The 16,501-nt window shown below is 43.8% G+C and overlaps 1 protein-coding gene across 5 annotated transcripts in view; it reads left to right on the plus strand.

Moving 5' to 3' along the window:
* The window catches only part of specc1 (sperm antigen with calponin homology and coiled-coil domains 1), a 61,602-nt gene that overhangs the window by 14,575 nt on the left and 30,526 nt on the right, over positions 1-16,501 (plus strand). Inside the window, exon 1 of one of the 5 annotated variants that reach the window (XM_068599904.1) lies at positions 8,357-8,762. The exons of the other annotated variants lie outside the window; for them this stretch is intronic. Within the exon in view, the coding sequence (XP_068456005.1) occupies positions 8,723-8,762 (40 nt within the window). The 5' untranslated portion in view covers positions 8,357-8,722. Of the gene's footprint in view, positions 1-8,356; positions 8,763-16,501 lie in introns of those variants that run through there. 5 annotated transcript variants of the gene reach the window in all.

The raw sequence follows: 16,501 nt of genomic DNA on the forward strand, positions 1-16,501 counted from the left end.
GTCCAAACATTTGACTTGTGCTCCTCAGCTAAGTCTGTAAAGATCTCAAGAGAGTTCAAACAAAGGGATACAGCAACTGATGAAAGTTACATCCACAATGTTGAGAAAAGACCAACGGCACCTGGCTTGTTGCTATTTAACAACAGCTAAATTAAGTGGGCAAGTAGCTAATCTATTGTCTTAAGTTGTCATAAGAAATCCATGCCTTGGCTTGCACGTTACAATGAACTATGTTTATTGTTATTGTTGCGTTGAGTGGCAGACTTAATCTGAGCTCTAATGTGGCGATCTGCAGCAAATTTAACTTCCCTCCTGGAGATGCTGCATGTGCTCAGGGGCCAAAGTAACTGTGGCAGAGTCCAGAGGCGGGCCGGCTACCAGAACCACTCACTTCCCTCCTGAGTGCTCCCGGTTGCATGAATCTTTTGACGTATGACGCTGCCTCCTTGGAGCTTCCATGGCGACAGACAGTGTCATGAGCTTGAGACAGAGTGTGAAGTGCTGTTCTAGCAGTTTTCTGTACAATTTCTGCATTCCCTACAGTTTTGACGCTCGAAGCTAAGTACAAGTTTTGCATATACGTCGTCTCCTAAAACATGAAGAGCCTCGCCCAGTTTCTGCACCGTCAGTTCAATGGCCACTGCAGCGTCTCCATCCCCTCCTCCAAGCAGCAGCACTGAGAAGACCGTGGCTTTTCTGTGGATGCTTGCCTTTGCTGTAGCCACCAAGCAGGACTTACACTGGACAGCCGTTGTCTTTTCTGACCAGCGATTAGCGTTAGCACAACTCTCAAACCAGTTTATACAATCTTTCCAATCTGTGGTGCCTTCATACTGACCAGAATGTAAAGCGGGGACTCTTCCTCTGTCTTCATAGTCTTCTTCACTCTCAGATGACGGCTCGTTAGCACAGGGTGGCTAATGACTTCGGCCACTCACATTTGGGGGAGGAGCCCTTTTAACCGCAGTGTCTGACAATACCTTTGTTCTTGTGAATGTGCGATTGTCTTTTCTTGGGTTTATTGGGCATGCGGAGTGTGGGGGGTGACAGAGGAATGGTGTGTGCCGGGTGAAACTACCCAGGAGGACAGGGGGAAAAGTGTTTGCATGGATTGTTGCAATGTTGTTAGTCTGCAATGTTACAACAGCAGCTGGTGGCATAACCGTGTTTTGGTCTTGCCAACAGAAGCTTTCCCTATGAGCATCTACATTTGGGTTTGACTTAAAAAAACTTATCCAGGCCTTTCATGCCACTTGAATCATTCCTTGTCTTGTGTAAATGGCTCTTCTTCACAAAAGAATAAATTGTAATGTCTCTTAAATTGCTCTCCTTCTCTCTCCACAAACAACAAATAACAAATAAACCTGATAGCAAAACATGTATTACACATAGGAGGAATATGGTGGTGGATGATGACAGGGATTTGTTTGCAGTAATTAATGTTGATCCCACATCATTGGACAATCCTCCGTGAGAGGAGATAGCTGTCTTTGTTTTGGTTGCCCACCTACACGTTGTGTAGATGCTGTGCTGTTGTGAAATCCTCCTTCAAAGGGTTGTTGAGCTGAAGGAAAGATAAGTGAATTCTCCTCGACAAAAGACTCCAGAGGAGCTGAGCAACCAAGGCCAAGTGAGGCTCTCGGTTCTTCAAACTCAATTAGACCATGATTTCAGCCAGCTTTCATTGGATTGGGCTCTAAGTGTTTTTACACACGAGGAAAAGAACATATCACATTTTGATGCGCTGTTCATGATACATTCATTACTCTCCACATACTTATTATGCACTATTTTGACAAGCTAATCTCCGCTAGCCAACTAGAGAATATTAATAATATATAACGTTCTAGGTAAAAAATCTTACAAACAGGGCAGAGTTGTGATGCTGTTATGTTGTGGCATCCTTTGTTCTTCATGTCAAATACACTTAGGTGTTTGCCATCACTGATCGAAATAAATAAAGTCATCAGTCCGACTGTTCTCTGCTCTTTAGCTTCAGAAGAAACCAATACTTTATTTTATTATGTGCTCAAATAAAGATAAAGTGATGGTTTGATCAAGCATGGCTAATCTAAATACTGTTCTCATAAAGCCAGCTGTATTGTTCTGCACCTGGGCTGGGACTCTCCACATCAGTGCACAGCAAGACATATGACGACAGACATGTCAAACAGGTCTCAAAATCAAGCTAATCAGCAAGTGGAAAATCAAATCTGACACCTGAAAGAGCAGCAGTGGTTAACTATGCGTGCAAGCCGGGAAAATCATCGTTTAGCCTCGTGCTCTCAATCCATAGCCACTGAGCGTTCTGCTGAAATATCCACACACGAGGAAATGCCATGATTTGAATATAGATTGGGTTGGTGATCTGTGGTATTTTGAACTCATTGATGTTGAGCTGTAATGCTCTGAAACGTCTCGAGGGTTAGCATTTATTGATGTGGACGGGAAGTCTCTGAAGTAAAATCTGTTTTTGGGTGAAGCGAGGATAACAAAATTCAGTGTTTGCTCTATGACATTTTGGGAAAAACACATTCACTTGAATTCTGAGATGCGTCTTCAGGCTTTTCTTGGTGATATTGTCACTCATCAGTGTCGTCATGTTGCTCATGAACAGATCAGGCTTCTCCCGAGTCAATGTGTGATATTACACACTGACTAGGTGCAATCGGGACTTACTCTCTTACTCTAAGGCACACTGCAGCAGAACTGTCATCATACCCGTCAGGCAGTAATTTAGTCTTTTCGCAGGTCGACTTCGCAGTACGTTTTGTGACTAGTACGGTGCACGCGTGACACAATCCTAAGTAAGTGGTGAAAGCATCCTTTGAGTGTAGTATCAGGGTTGTTAAGCAATGCACAACAACATGTACTTCAGTTTTGTATCTTGTTTCAAACTGTAAATGGACATTTTATTTAGCTAATCATTGCCAATGAGGACCGCAGTGGCAAGATGCATCATTTATTAGGTTAAAAAAAAGAAGTAAAAATCTAAACTGGGTCAGATGTGCCTGAGAATCTGTGCATACAGGGCAAAGACACAAGCAATATAGCATCCTTGTGTGATTTTGAAACTGCAGCACTGTGAGGAGCTGACGACACGTTATTCTACATTTTGTCAAATTTAAATTTGTTCAATTGTCCGGCATGTTGGTGCAGTGCTTTGCACTGCCACCTCACAGCAAGAAGGTTTTGTACAGCGGTATGACCCTTTCTATGGGCCTGTGTTCGCATCTCCGGGTGTATACCTGTTTCATCATCTGGCGCAAAAGCAAATCAAAATATGACGATCATAAAATCTGGTTTAAGTTTTGTATTGTCTAAGCCTATAGGGTGGCAACTAGATGGAAATACATGATGCACTGTGGAGATCCCTCACGGGAACATCCATGAGAAGAAGCAACAGTCCGTCTTCGGTCATGAAATTGGATTTTCATGGATGTAATCAAGCAAGAAAGCTAAAATAATTACAATGATCTATAATATAATTTTACTCTAGATTCACTAGATTCAAGCCTGGAAGCTGTACATTTATTAGCCGTTAGTAGAATGCAATCGGATCACAGGAGGCAAAAAGGCTGTAAAACAGCAGGGGACCCTTGCAAAATAACGTTCATGGGACAACACACACACACACACACACACACACACACACACACACACACACACACACACACACACAGTATTGGCTAAAAGGGTCAGCTGGCTGACAGTTTGACCCCACCCTCATCTGCCCTCACAGCAGGCTGTGCTAATGAGTCAAAACTGTTATTTTTGCTAATGGAGTCCCTCCTCCTATCCCACTTGGCACTTAACCAACTCTACCGTGCTGTCAGACAACGGGTTAAAACCCAGCCTCCTCCTGATGACTTATTTAAAACGCCTCATCAATAATTCAGTAGAGCTTTCACTTGGAGAGAAGTCCCTGTGGGGTGTGCAAGGCGAAGAGACAGAAGGAGATAACGCTGTCCTGCTCTATAAATAACAAGCGTGGTGGGCGGGGGTGACTGCAGGGCATAACTTTACAAATGGGCACTTCGATGCGTTCACATTGATCGTTAACGTTTGGGTTTGGGGAGTTGAGTTTCACATAAGTGTCTTCCAGTGAGTCTTTTCCTTGTCTGATTCACTAAAGTACTGCTTCAGATACTTCACCCTCTGGAGCAATTTCCAACCACCTTTGCCTGTCACGGAGAATGAAGGGAGGGATGTACAGATTTGGCATTGCATTAGTGTAACATCGTCAAACTCTTGATTGAGATTGGGCTATGCTAGCAGCAGCTAATGTAGCCTCCAGCCTCTAGCACAGAGGAGGAGCAGGTTTCAGATATCTGTAACATTAACTTCTTTCTTTCTCCACACACCCACATTTCTTTCATTTTTAGTCTTCAGCTCCCACCGCTGACTCAAGTGACATCACTTTAGTAAATGTACCAGATATTGTTTAGCTCCCCTCAACAAAAGGCTTTGTACAACTTTTTTTCACATTTGTGATTGTACCCCCCAAGATCTATCAACCGACTTTAATGTTTAAAATCCACCTTTAAGGCCCAAACCGGTTGTTTCAGTAGTTGTGCCTCAGATGATTGAGTTTAATGACTATCATGGGAGATATCAATCTATAGCTTTACAGTACTCTTTGTGATCATCCTTGGATATAGGATACAAAATCATAAAAAAGGACAAACGTGTATCATGCTAAATTCAATTGGGACCTAAAAGGAACCATTTTAATGTTTGTGACTCTCTGTATTTTCTGGTTGAGCCAGACAGAAATCTGCTGTGCTCTAATCATATTGTCTTTTGCCTTATTTCATCATGTATTCCTCGTTCCACTTGTGTATCCTTGTAGTATCACTTTCTGTCTTCAAGTTGAGAACAAACATGTTCAGTCTTTGACAAGAGCTTGCAGATCTAAAACATGTGCAGCTGCCAGTTCCACTGTCTCGGCTGCATGCTGGTTTTGAGCGATAATGTGTCAGCGAAAAACTGTCACTTCATAAATCTTCCTCTGCAAAACAATTAAAGTGAATGAACAGGAAGAGCTCAGCTTTACCAAGAAGCATCATGCTCTCTTAGGTCAAAGCCTTACTTTTTCTGTCCCGCTCACCTGTGAGTGACATTCCACTTGGTTGTAAACATAGAGTAGGGACGTGCAGAGATAATGTGTCGTTGGGCTCTCTACCAACAGTATTGTTGTCATGATGACAACAAGGAAAGTTGTTGCATGCTGTTTACTAAACTCTGAATCAAATGCATTTCATGCTTTTTTGTTGTTGCTATGGTTGAATGCCAAAAAACTGCATGCTGAAGATTTTAAAACCATGTGTCATTCCCCAAAAAGCCATCAGTCAGACGCAGGACGTTCTTTTCGTTAACAACCAGAAAGGTCTGCTGTCCCTGAGTGAGGGACAGGAAGTTTCTCTTAGATTGTTTGCCACATGAGAAGTTTGCCAGCGACACCAGACGGACTATGACTTTCTGCTCTCTGTCAATCAGCTCATATCATTTCCTTCATGGCACCAATTTGCAAGGAAGATGGATGAACGATGCAAGTGTCACTTGACCTTAGTTGATAGTCATCAGTAAGGAGAAGCAGAGCAGAGGGGTGTGCTCTAACTATTATGGTGTGTGCACGTGTGCACTTTACTATGCACCAGACACCAGACTCAGCCGTAACATGCGGTCCCAGCAGGGCCCTGTCTGTCTGTCTGTCTGTCTGTCTGTCTGTCTGTCTGTCTGTCTGTCTGTCTGTCTGTCTGTCTGTCTGTGTTTTGGAGGCAGGAGAGAGAGAGAGACAGAGAGAGAAAGAGAAAGAAAAGTCCTTGAGCTCCTCATATCTGTCAGATGAATTAATCAAACACGCCTCAGTCCACAGGAACACCTCAGCCTGCATAAGCACTCAGCCATGACAGACCCAAACTGACACGGGCAGTAGAAAGACATACAGGCGTGTACATGAAGATGGACACACACAAATAAGTATGCAAAATGATTCACACCTGTGCCTTGTAGGTCCCCCATACTTTACCTTGTATGTCCCCCATACTTTACCTTCTATGTCCCTAATACTTTATCTTGTATGTCCCTCATACTTTATCTCCTATGTCCCCCATACTTTATCTTGTATGTCCCCCATACTTTACCTTCTATGTCCCTAATACTTTATCTTGTATGTCCCTCATACTTTATCTCCTATGTCCCCCATACTTTATCTTGTATGTCCCCCATACTTTACCTTCTATGTCCCTAATACTTTATCTTGTATGTCCCTCATACTTTATCTCCTATGTCCCCCATACTTTATCTTGTATGTCCCTCATACTTTACCTTGTATGTCCCCCATACGTTACACACTACAATACATACAGTATGATTGTGCAACCTCCGTTTATTAGACAGTGTAAAAGGGATGATATCCGGAGGGGATAGCTTTACTCCACTGTATCTACGCATCTGGCATCAACCTTGACATAAACACACCTGGCCCCTTTTAGGGTTGTTGATCAGAGTTTTGGCAACAGGTTTGAAACTCCTCTTATGAGAAGCTCGTGACCTCAGCATGTCCCCAAAAGATGCACAACGGAGAGAAACGGTCCTGCCAGATCCGGAAAGAGGCCTGTTTGGGCTCACAGAGATGGACGTCCTACAGTGAGGAGAACATTCTTAGCTGGATTAGAGGCATGTTTGTTTACCAAGGTAAATGTGCCGCTCCGAGACGAGGAGAGCGGAGAGTATTAAGGAAGAAGGGAAATGTACCAACAGTTTATGCAATATTCATAAGATATAAAAAGGCTTGAATGCGGCTGTGTACAATATTGTATCAAAGGGTTGAATATTTGACCTGACGTGGGCAGAATCCTGCAGCAGACATGACTTTCCTCAGCTACGAGGGATATTTCTTTCTTCACATCGCAGCTACCACTTTAAATGCCTTTTGCTTTGACGTTCTGCTTATTCATTTATATTCTCACGGGTCTTTTCAGCAGTGGACACGAAGGACATTTCATGGTAGCGCCGAGCTTATGCAACGGAGATGCTCATCCTACTAAAAATATCACTGCGTATCTGTGTCAAGTATGGTTTTAAAAAATGATGATGCAGTTGAGATGAAGCTTGATATCTGATAAACGGTTCATTCTGCAGAGCTGTGCTCCTGGCTAACAGTTCGTAACGTTCTGTTTTGTAGACGCTCAGATAACGTGACTCAGTGCAGTCTGGTTGAATCACTGGAAGCTATCATTATTTACAGTAAGCTATCATTGTTTCTCCTCAGTAGGGTGTAAATAAAGACATCTTTTGGTTCCTTAAGTCGCTGTTCTTTTGAACAGTTTGTGTGGTTTTGATCCTTGTCTGTTTATTTTCACAGTTAAAAGTTACAGGGACATTCATTACCATTTCATCTTGGCTAATTTTCAACTGCAATCTATGCCAGCTGTTTTCTTGTAACTGGGTAAACTCTGATGTAGATTTAGTTTGGCCCATAGAACAATTAAAATTCTCTTTGTTTATTAATTAATGACAGAAATGTGTCGTGTGGAGGAGTAGCTTTGGTCTTCGTTGTTACAAGAGGTCTTCGTAATAATAGCCCGATAGTTGCACATTACGCATTACACATAACACAACAATGAAGATTGGGGACACCAAAAAAAAAAGAGACCAGAGCAACTGACGATGAAGTCATTCTTCCTTCCAACTTGGTTTCTCCATGCAGCTCGTGCTATCATAAATCTTTAACACGTGCATACATTGTGAATGAGAAATGACAGGAAAAAAACAAGCCTCACCCCATCTCCATACATATGTCGGCACACTCACATACACACTCGCTATTGTTCCCTGCTGGGTGAACTGTAGAGAAAAATGGGGCTGCAAGCCCGTGGTGGCCTCTTATCCCCGAGACCAGCATCTCCTTCCCCGATTTATGGAGACTGTTGATGGGAAAGTGTAGTTGTGATTTTTGCAGGAGACTTAGTGTGAGGTCCCTGTCTGCAAAATCCCTCAGCAAGAAGAGACAAGAGCTGCACTGTCGCCCTCTGCCAAAAATACAAATAGTGCTTTTCCTTTCTTCCTGCTCCTCTTTCCTTCCTTCATCCCTCAACCCTCGCTCTCTCTCTCTCTCTCGCTCTCTTATACTCACTTGTCTTTTCAGTACCAGTGAGAGGGTCGGTTCATCCCACCATTGTTCAACTGGTATTGATGAGAGTAAACTGGCGGGCAGCAGTGGGAGGACGTGTGTTAATGTGTGTGTGTGTGTGTGTGTGTGTGTTTGCCCTGGTAAGCCACTCCCCCTCTGAGCTGATTCCAGTCATCACAGCAATAATGAAGTGCACACGACGCTGCCCGCCCGCCAGTGTGACATACTGTCACTGTTCTGGAGGACACGCACACTCGCACACATTCACACATTCACACACACTCGCAGTCACTCTGACGGGACACGCAGCCTGCCTCCTCACACATGCATACACACAGTCACCCACGCAGTCCTGGGAAGGAGTGGAGAAGAGAAAAGAAGACCAGTAGGAGGGAAGAATTAGAAGAATTGTATGTCGGTCTCCTCTCCATGTGACTGACCGGCGCTGGTTGTGGGCGCTGAACAGAGCCAGCAACCCCGACACTCCAACACACACACACACACACACACCTCTCCCCCCGCAGCCACGGATTCTTGGATTAGTCCGCCCCGGTGTGGAGAGTGGGAGTCGCAGAGCGGACCAACATGGGGAACCAGGCGGGGAGACAGGAGGAAACGGAATCAGGTCTGCTTCTGTTGTTTGGCTGCGTGCCTCAGCATCACTTATCCCTCTTTGTCTTTGTCCGTCTTTGTCAGTGGATGTAAACGACAGAGGCACGCATTTGCTAAATACAAAAGAGATTATGAGATCATCTTTTGTCATGTCATGTCAGAGTACATCTGACGCGACAAGCCCTGACTAATGAATACCAACGAGGCGAGCACTGACTGGCGAGTAGTGCCCTGGAGTTATGAAGCTCTTTAAATGCGCTGCAAGTTTGTTTTTTTTTGCATTTTGCTCTGTTCTCGTGCCATTATTTGTGAAAGCGTGTCCACACTTCTTGTGCAATTACTCAACTTATGTCTTGTGTTTCTGTTTTTGCATGTTTGCACCTGGGTGTAGATATTGTGTGGGGGGGTGCTGAGTGAGATTTGCCTGACAGTAAGCATGAGGGAACCTGTCAAAGGAGATGGTATCATCAGTCTCACGCTTGCATCACTCCACTGCCCCGAGCTCACTGCGCTTCAGTCAGATTCGTTTCAAAGTCCCTCTGAACTGCATTCAGCAAAAAATTCCCGCTCAATGGAAGACAACCAGGCTCCTTCTTGTCTGTAACTCTCTGACTTTCTTTAACAAAACCAATATTTGCATCTTATATGTGAAAAACCTTGCTAGGGCAACAGGCACGGACACGCACACACACACACACGAACACACACACAATGCAAAATAGAGTATTTTATCAGTAGTGGATGTTAAGCTGCATCACTTCATAGCCGTAGCGTGTGTTGCTTAAAGATAGAGCACAGTCGGCTCATACTGGAAGGCAATGGCAGCAAGCTGCTGCATGCTTGAAAAGATTAGCTCCCAGTTTCCTCTCCAGACACACACACACACACACACAGTGCACATTAAATGCATCATACACAAAACAAAAGATTGTTGAGTCAAAAAGTATGAACACAGGAGGATAATATTTACACCTTTAAATCTCACTACTTTACTTTAGGTTCTAAGCCAAATTGGGTCGCTTGTCGATGAACATTCTTGGTGCACATAATAATTCAGAGATTGTTCTAGATAGGTGGTATGTGGAAGCATGTGGGATAGAAAATGTAATGAGTCAGAGTAAAATGTTTGCTCAGCCAGGAAAAGAACAGTCGCACTCCCTGTAATCAATCACGTTCTTCTCCAGGCTATGAGAAGTAATTCAGCTCTGCTTGGTACAGTCCTTCAGGATCCTCGCTCCAACTTCCCACATGAGCCTCATTATGAAATGAACCAGTCAGCAATATTATGCATTGAGCGAGTCCTTCTTCATATAAATTAGCGCTCTCCATTTTCTCAATGGAGCCTCTATAGAAAATGAGAATTGATCGTCAAATGGCTTGATTTTTCATTATGCCTGCCTAATACATGCAGCTATAGATCCAAGAGAGTAAAGAGGAAGCCGTTGAATCTATTTTTTACAAGGCTCTGTTGAAGTATAGTAGGAAACATACAGATGCTTAAAGCCTCCTCATGAATCAGTAGTTCATTGTTTGATATATCTATATTTAACTCTTTACACAAGCTCACCTTCCACCCAGATGGTAAAGCTAGCTGAGGTTTGTCGGACTTTGGGCTCGGAAAGTAGAATAACAGTTCTGGTGCTGGAAGTAAGGACTGAAATGTGGGAACGGGAGGAACTCGTTGAGAGTTGATTGATGGTGTTATCTCTGAAGTGGCAGGCTAAGGAGTAATCTGTCTGCTGCAGTGATAAGGAGGTCGTTATCAGAACCAAATTACAGTGGAGGCTACTACGCCGAGCCTTCCTGTCTCCTCACCGGCTCAGCGGGAGAGCGGCCCGGGCCAGAGCCTGCGGCTCAGCTGTTGTCGGCTGTTGATGAATTATCAGTAATATATTGTCCAATAACAGTGGGTCTATTTTCAGGCCTACAACTCAGACAGCTGCACCCATTCTGGCCCTGGACTAAAGGAAAGCTAAACATGTTTGTGTAGTGAGGTAAAATAGCTTCTCGTGACTTTCACACGGTCTTAAATGGAAAATGTTACATACTTTACACATAGTTTTTTTTTAAATGTATTTATATACTGGTCGGGTATCTTTTTGTTTCACATTACACTCTCATTTTGTATTGAGTTAGTTGAGACAACTAACCCAGCTCACCTCAGATGAGATGTTCAAATTTAATATGACTGCAAAATGAAATGTAAATCTAAAGTCTTCCCGGCTTTCCAGTCAGCTTTGATGCATTTGAGTGCGAGGAAAATAAACTAATGCCTTTGTCATTAAGTGGTGCATTGTGTTTGGTGACCCTCACAGCGCCAGCCGACAACAAGCAACCGGAAACACCTCAGTGAGTGTGCAGGGTCTTTTTAAAGGTGACTTGTATTGGTTCCTGCTTCCTAGCCCAGATAAGTGCCACTTCAGTATATTTAGCCTGCTGAGACAGGAAGCTGCTGGCTTTAGAAGCTCGGTGACATCGTGGCTTCTTGCAGCTTTTATGACACGGCAAATATGATCAAAAACGAGCAGACTTCCCCCCCACTGTGAGCAACAGGACAGAACGTGGAAATACGTATTTTATTGTGCTATCTCGGCACCATGTCAGAGCTAATTGACGTAGAGGAGGGATTCAACAGGAGGAAGCAAGTTTGTCCAAACTGATAACTGGGACACTGTGAGGAAGTCACATCAGTCATACTTTCCATGGTACAGTTAACAGTTGGTACAGTAAACACACCGGCCTTTCCACAGAGCTTTGTGTTTGCAGAAGGAGGCGTGTGTTTAAATGTCTTGCTTATGCAGCTGGAGACTATAGCTTAGACATCAAAGTTGGTATATTGTAGGCTAAGCTCATAAATTCTCTAATATGTGGTTTAGCAATAAGTGCATAAAGTTGACATCACAAAAAACACTCAAGTTGGATTTGACCAGTACGCCTGTGATCGTGTGTTCAGTGCAATCCAAATCGTCCTGATATGGTTTGTGTGTCTTTCTGCAGCTGGCTGTGGCTCGTCCTCACTCTGGGAACAGTAAACATGCTCTTTCTATGGATGTAGCTTCTGCTGTCTGCCGTCCAGCTCACTATGACTCTCTGAGCGTGACGTTGGAGATACTGAGTGTCATCCTGTTCATTGTGCGTCTTTGTCCAGTCACTCTCAAATTTGGCCCAGCAGAACTTACTGTGCTTTGAAAGCAACGCATGAATTTACTTTGCCTTGTCTGAAATGATCTAAATACTGGTTTGACTGGGCCCTTCTGTAGAGGCGGTTGGTTGGTTGAAGCTGTGGAAAGGGAGTCCCAGTGCCCAAGAGTTGCCTGACATTAGAAACTGGTGTCTTTTTTTCAAAACCCTATTTGCGGCTTAATATTTCTCCAGAATATGTTTTTGTTTTTAATCCTTTTTGTGGTCAATCCAGGAAAGTAGATTACAGTTTAATACATCCCAAGTCTTATAACATTTATTCCAAAGGTCTAAAATCATCAGCAGCTTAAAACTATGTTCAGCAATACTCCAGTGCAACCTGTTACCCATCACACACACTGATCCTATAAACCTGCAATCATGTAAAATGGCATACTATTATTCCGTCAGTCTTAAACGGTTTTCCATTTGGAGCATAAAGAAAGATTCTCTCTCTCAGTTGGCCGGCTATTGGATATCTCTGTAGGGTATTGGCTCCGTACGTAGTGTAAAGCGGAGGGGATCAGCATACGGATGCTGTGTTAAAAGTCTGAGCATGCGGGCCAGTTGAAATGATTCAATCAAAATGATTAAAGGAGCCAAAGAACCCCGGCCAAGTAGCCCTCTGCGGCTCGCTCCCGCCGCTCTCATGCTGCACTTTCATGCTGTGCTGCAGAGGAGGCACAGAGCTGCTCACTGCTCAGGCAGAAACAAACATCTCAGCTTTAACACACAGTGAAGTCTCTTTTTGTAAAGGCAGGGCGAGGGCTTTGCCTGTCAGTTGTATGCCTGATTGATCAACACGCCTCCTGCTGACAAGCCAGACACAGTAATGACTCAAGACTCATGAACATATCATGTGTATCTTCTGCACATTAGTCAGTCGACATTAGTCACAGCCAGTCAATGCTTAATGATTTCTTAAACCTTTCCTCCTGCCTTTTCATAATATCCAGCCTCTTCATGACCTCGCCACAACCAAAACCCTCCTTTGATTTGCTAAAGGTTTTGCAGTGATGCACCTCCATTATGATGATGGGAAATATCTTTTGCAGTTTATTTAATGTACAAAAAACAACTAGCCAAGTCATTCATGGTTTAGCTGACAAAATAAAATAGAATCACTTTTTATGGGTGTGAAAGTCACAGCAGACTCTTCTTCCAATGAATGTTAAACATAAAGCCGAAGGTGAGTTTTGATCTGTAACCCTTTGATTCTATGAAGAAGTTTTCCCTAGTGCAATTAACCATTCAAATCCTCTGCGTTGTCTAGACAGGGAATCTCTGCAGGTTTATGATATAGTTCAGTATATCTGGTTTACACAGCTGACTAGTGCAAACACAGCTCTTACAGTAATTTAGATTACCCTGGTTTCATATTGTTTGTACTGTTTGCTTATTCAATCATCATGTTGCATGTGATGTCATCTCCAGGAGTGGAACAGAGCTGTTTTTATCTTAAATATTGTGCAAACAATGTAATCACAAAACATGTTATCTTTATTACAAACCCGTCATTTATCCAACTTGGGCATTTTGTTTTTAAAGATGTGCAAAATCCTTTTTTTAGCCCCGACAAGTGGTGTCGTCATGGTTCTCAGTGGTGTATTGGGAGGTTGCGATGCAGCTTACCATCCAGGCTAATCTCTGCTCAGTCACTGTGGCAGCCATGGAGCCTCGCTTCTGTCTATCTGCCCCTCCAGTAAGAGGAAAGGAATGCCTCCGAGCCCCAGCGCCTGACTGATGGGCGCCTGTTGACCTATTTCATGCCCTGATAGCGGGACAACAGGAAGGGCCAGAAGCACAGACTGCGTTTCTGTCTCTCCTCTCTGTTTCCACCTGACTGACAAACTGCACACCACACTTCCTGCAACACCGAAGGGAAGGCGGCGAGAGATTCCCAGCCAGAGCTTTGTTTGTGAGGATGACCAAGCCGGTGCGTCATTTCAGGTGCCAACTCTCTGACACTTGCCCATTAATTCATCGTGACTCCTCCTCACCCGCGACCCTACTGTTCTCTTAATTGAAGACTCTGTGCACTCTGCTCACAATGCACTCTGTCACCCGATTGGCTGGCAGGCCGGCCGGCCGCAGTTAACCGGCTGGTGCTGGACGGCGTCCAGCCACACGGCTCCTGCTGTGATTTGAAAGCTTATCTTCATTAGGAAGAAAGGAGCCAGCACAGTGCGTTACTGGGATCGGGGAGCTGACTTCCCGTGGAACAACTGACTGCTTTGGAGGACTGGAAGACTTCGATAAAATGTAAACAACACAATCATTTCATGTGCTCCGTCTCCTTAATCAGGTTTGGTATTCGTCTGAACCGGAGACATCCGTGGCTTGAGACGTCATCTTTTCGGGTTGTTGGCCCAGTCGTCTGTTGTTTTTTTTAAAAAACTTGGCATAAAACGTCCAGCTGGAGGAAAGGATGAACTGATTAGATTTTGGGGTTTAAAGGTCAAGGTCTCTGTGATTCTCATGAATGAGAAATGTGAAACAAACGTCCAGTTGAACTGGAGATTAAATGGATTAGATTCTTTAGATTCTAGTGGTTAAAGGTCACGGTGACGTCACACAACACTTCATAATCAAAATGCTAATTATTACAATTCCATACAAATGTCTGATAAGTTTAAGTAGACATTTTGAACGGACATGGATGTAAACTGACTGGTTGGTGAAAACATACAACCAGCAGGAGGTGATTTTAGTTACAGCTGTCAGAAAGTCTTTAAACTGCCTGAAGAGTCTCCTTGAATGTCAGCAATGACTTTTCTTTTGTGTGAAACTGTTCCTGAGATATTGAATATAAGAAAAGACTTATCTGTGTTGTTTTCTCTCATTGGGAATGACTTTCTTCTCTTCCTCCATCAACTGGTGTTAGATGGTGTTTGCTCTTTGGAGCTGGAGTCCTCTGACTGCTGGAGGATTTATTCCTTGTGAGAGGAAGAAAAGCTCCAGCGTGAGCCAGTTAACTGCCCACTCGCCTCCTTTTCACAGATTGAGTGCTTCTCAGAGTTAAGCTATAAATGGTCCTGGACCTGAGCCGGCCTGCACCAAAGACAGCACTAAATTAGGACTAAGCTAACTCTTAACCACCTTGGAATTGGAAATTTTACTTTTGATTTATAAAAGAAAGATTTGCACAGCTAGAAGAAGTCATTTTCTGTGAAGACCATGAATAAATGTAGTTATTGTGCCCTCTTCAACGCAAAAAAAAGCATCCAGATTTCCGCAAATTAAAACTGACTTGGCTGAACAGTCACACTCCTGTGATGCAGTTTGTGAGCTTTATGGTGCGGTGGACATTTCATTAGAAGCTTTACTCCTCTCTCCATTCCTGAAGCCATTAAGCCGTGAGTGATGTAAGCGTCACTCTCATACTTCATAGGAGCCACTGAGCAGCAGGTTGATTGCCTCTTTCAGGGACGAGAGGAAGGGAAACGCTTCTGTCGCTCTTTCTCCCCTCTTCGATCCAGCATCATCTTTATTTTCGATTCTTCTAAATGGTTGTCAAATACATTTAAGCGACTGTTTCTGGTGTCATGTCAGAGCCGTGTCTATTGTCGGCTCTTCGTCTGTCAATGTGGGCACTTGAAAATTGAAATAATAAACATTGTTTAGCCGCTGTGTTGGTCTTGGAAACGGGTTGTTTAACTGGGCCTCGTGCTAGTTATCTACGAGAGACACACTGCTGCAATGACAGCGCCAGTGGCCAACATCAGCTCCAGGTCAAATAATGTTGTCATAGCTAGCTGTGGAATTTATGTTTTTATGATCTTTATCCCAGTAATATAGAGATCCTCTCACTATCTGAGGCTGTGTTCTAGTAGCGGTTTCTTCCTCTTCAGGATCCTTCTGTCTGTGTTGACTCCTGGCATCGAGTCTGGTGTCATTGCTCTGTGCACATGAAGCAGCTGTGGTGATGTCATGGTTAAAGGGGTCGGCCATCTAAAGATGAGTGAGTTCATGCTCTCTCCATCTGGGTTTTATTCAATAAGAGCGCAAGAGGAAAACAAAATATGAAGGAACAGCAAAGAAAGGTTGTACTGCAGTCCCACTCATCCTCGTGGGAATGGACTGATCTTAATCACATCTCCTCTCTTTCTCTCTCTTCTCTCTCTTCCCCTCCTAAGGACCTATTGTCCCTGTCCTTTTATTGACACCTCCAAAGAGAATATGACAAGTGGCCATGAAATATCTGTGAGCTGTGTCATTCTTCTGCTGCCCTGTCTGGATGAGGCCTCCAGTGGTGCATACTTGTAAATAGTCCTTTATAACACACGGTGCTGATCTGTTGTTAACATCTTCCATGTGACAGTACATCATTCTGAAGTGCACGTTGTCCTCATTCTGTCAGTCTTGGCTTCATCCTCCTGTGAAGTGCACAGAAGAGTGACTGTAGATGTTTAACGACACGCTGGATCCTTGTCAAGTGCGGCTCCGTCCAGCAGCACATTCGTCTCACTGATAGGACGAATCGCTGCTTTTGGTAATATGAATTTTACATGACAGCAGTTCTTTTTTAAAGAGAGCCTAATCTCACTGACATTCAGAACTGACAGACCTGCG

The sequence above is a fragment of the Clinocottus analis genome, unplaced genomic scaffold (assembly GCF_023055335.1).
Source record: "Clinocottus analis isolate CAN_PGR_092001 unplaced genomic scaffold, fCliAna1.0.p SCAF_5, whole genome shotgun sequence".
Lineage (NCBI taxonomy): Eukaryota > Metazoa > Chordata > Actinopteri > Perciformes > Cottidae > Clinocottus > Clinocottus analis.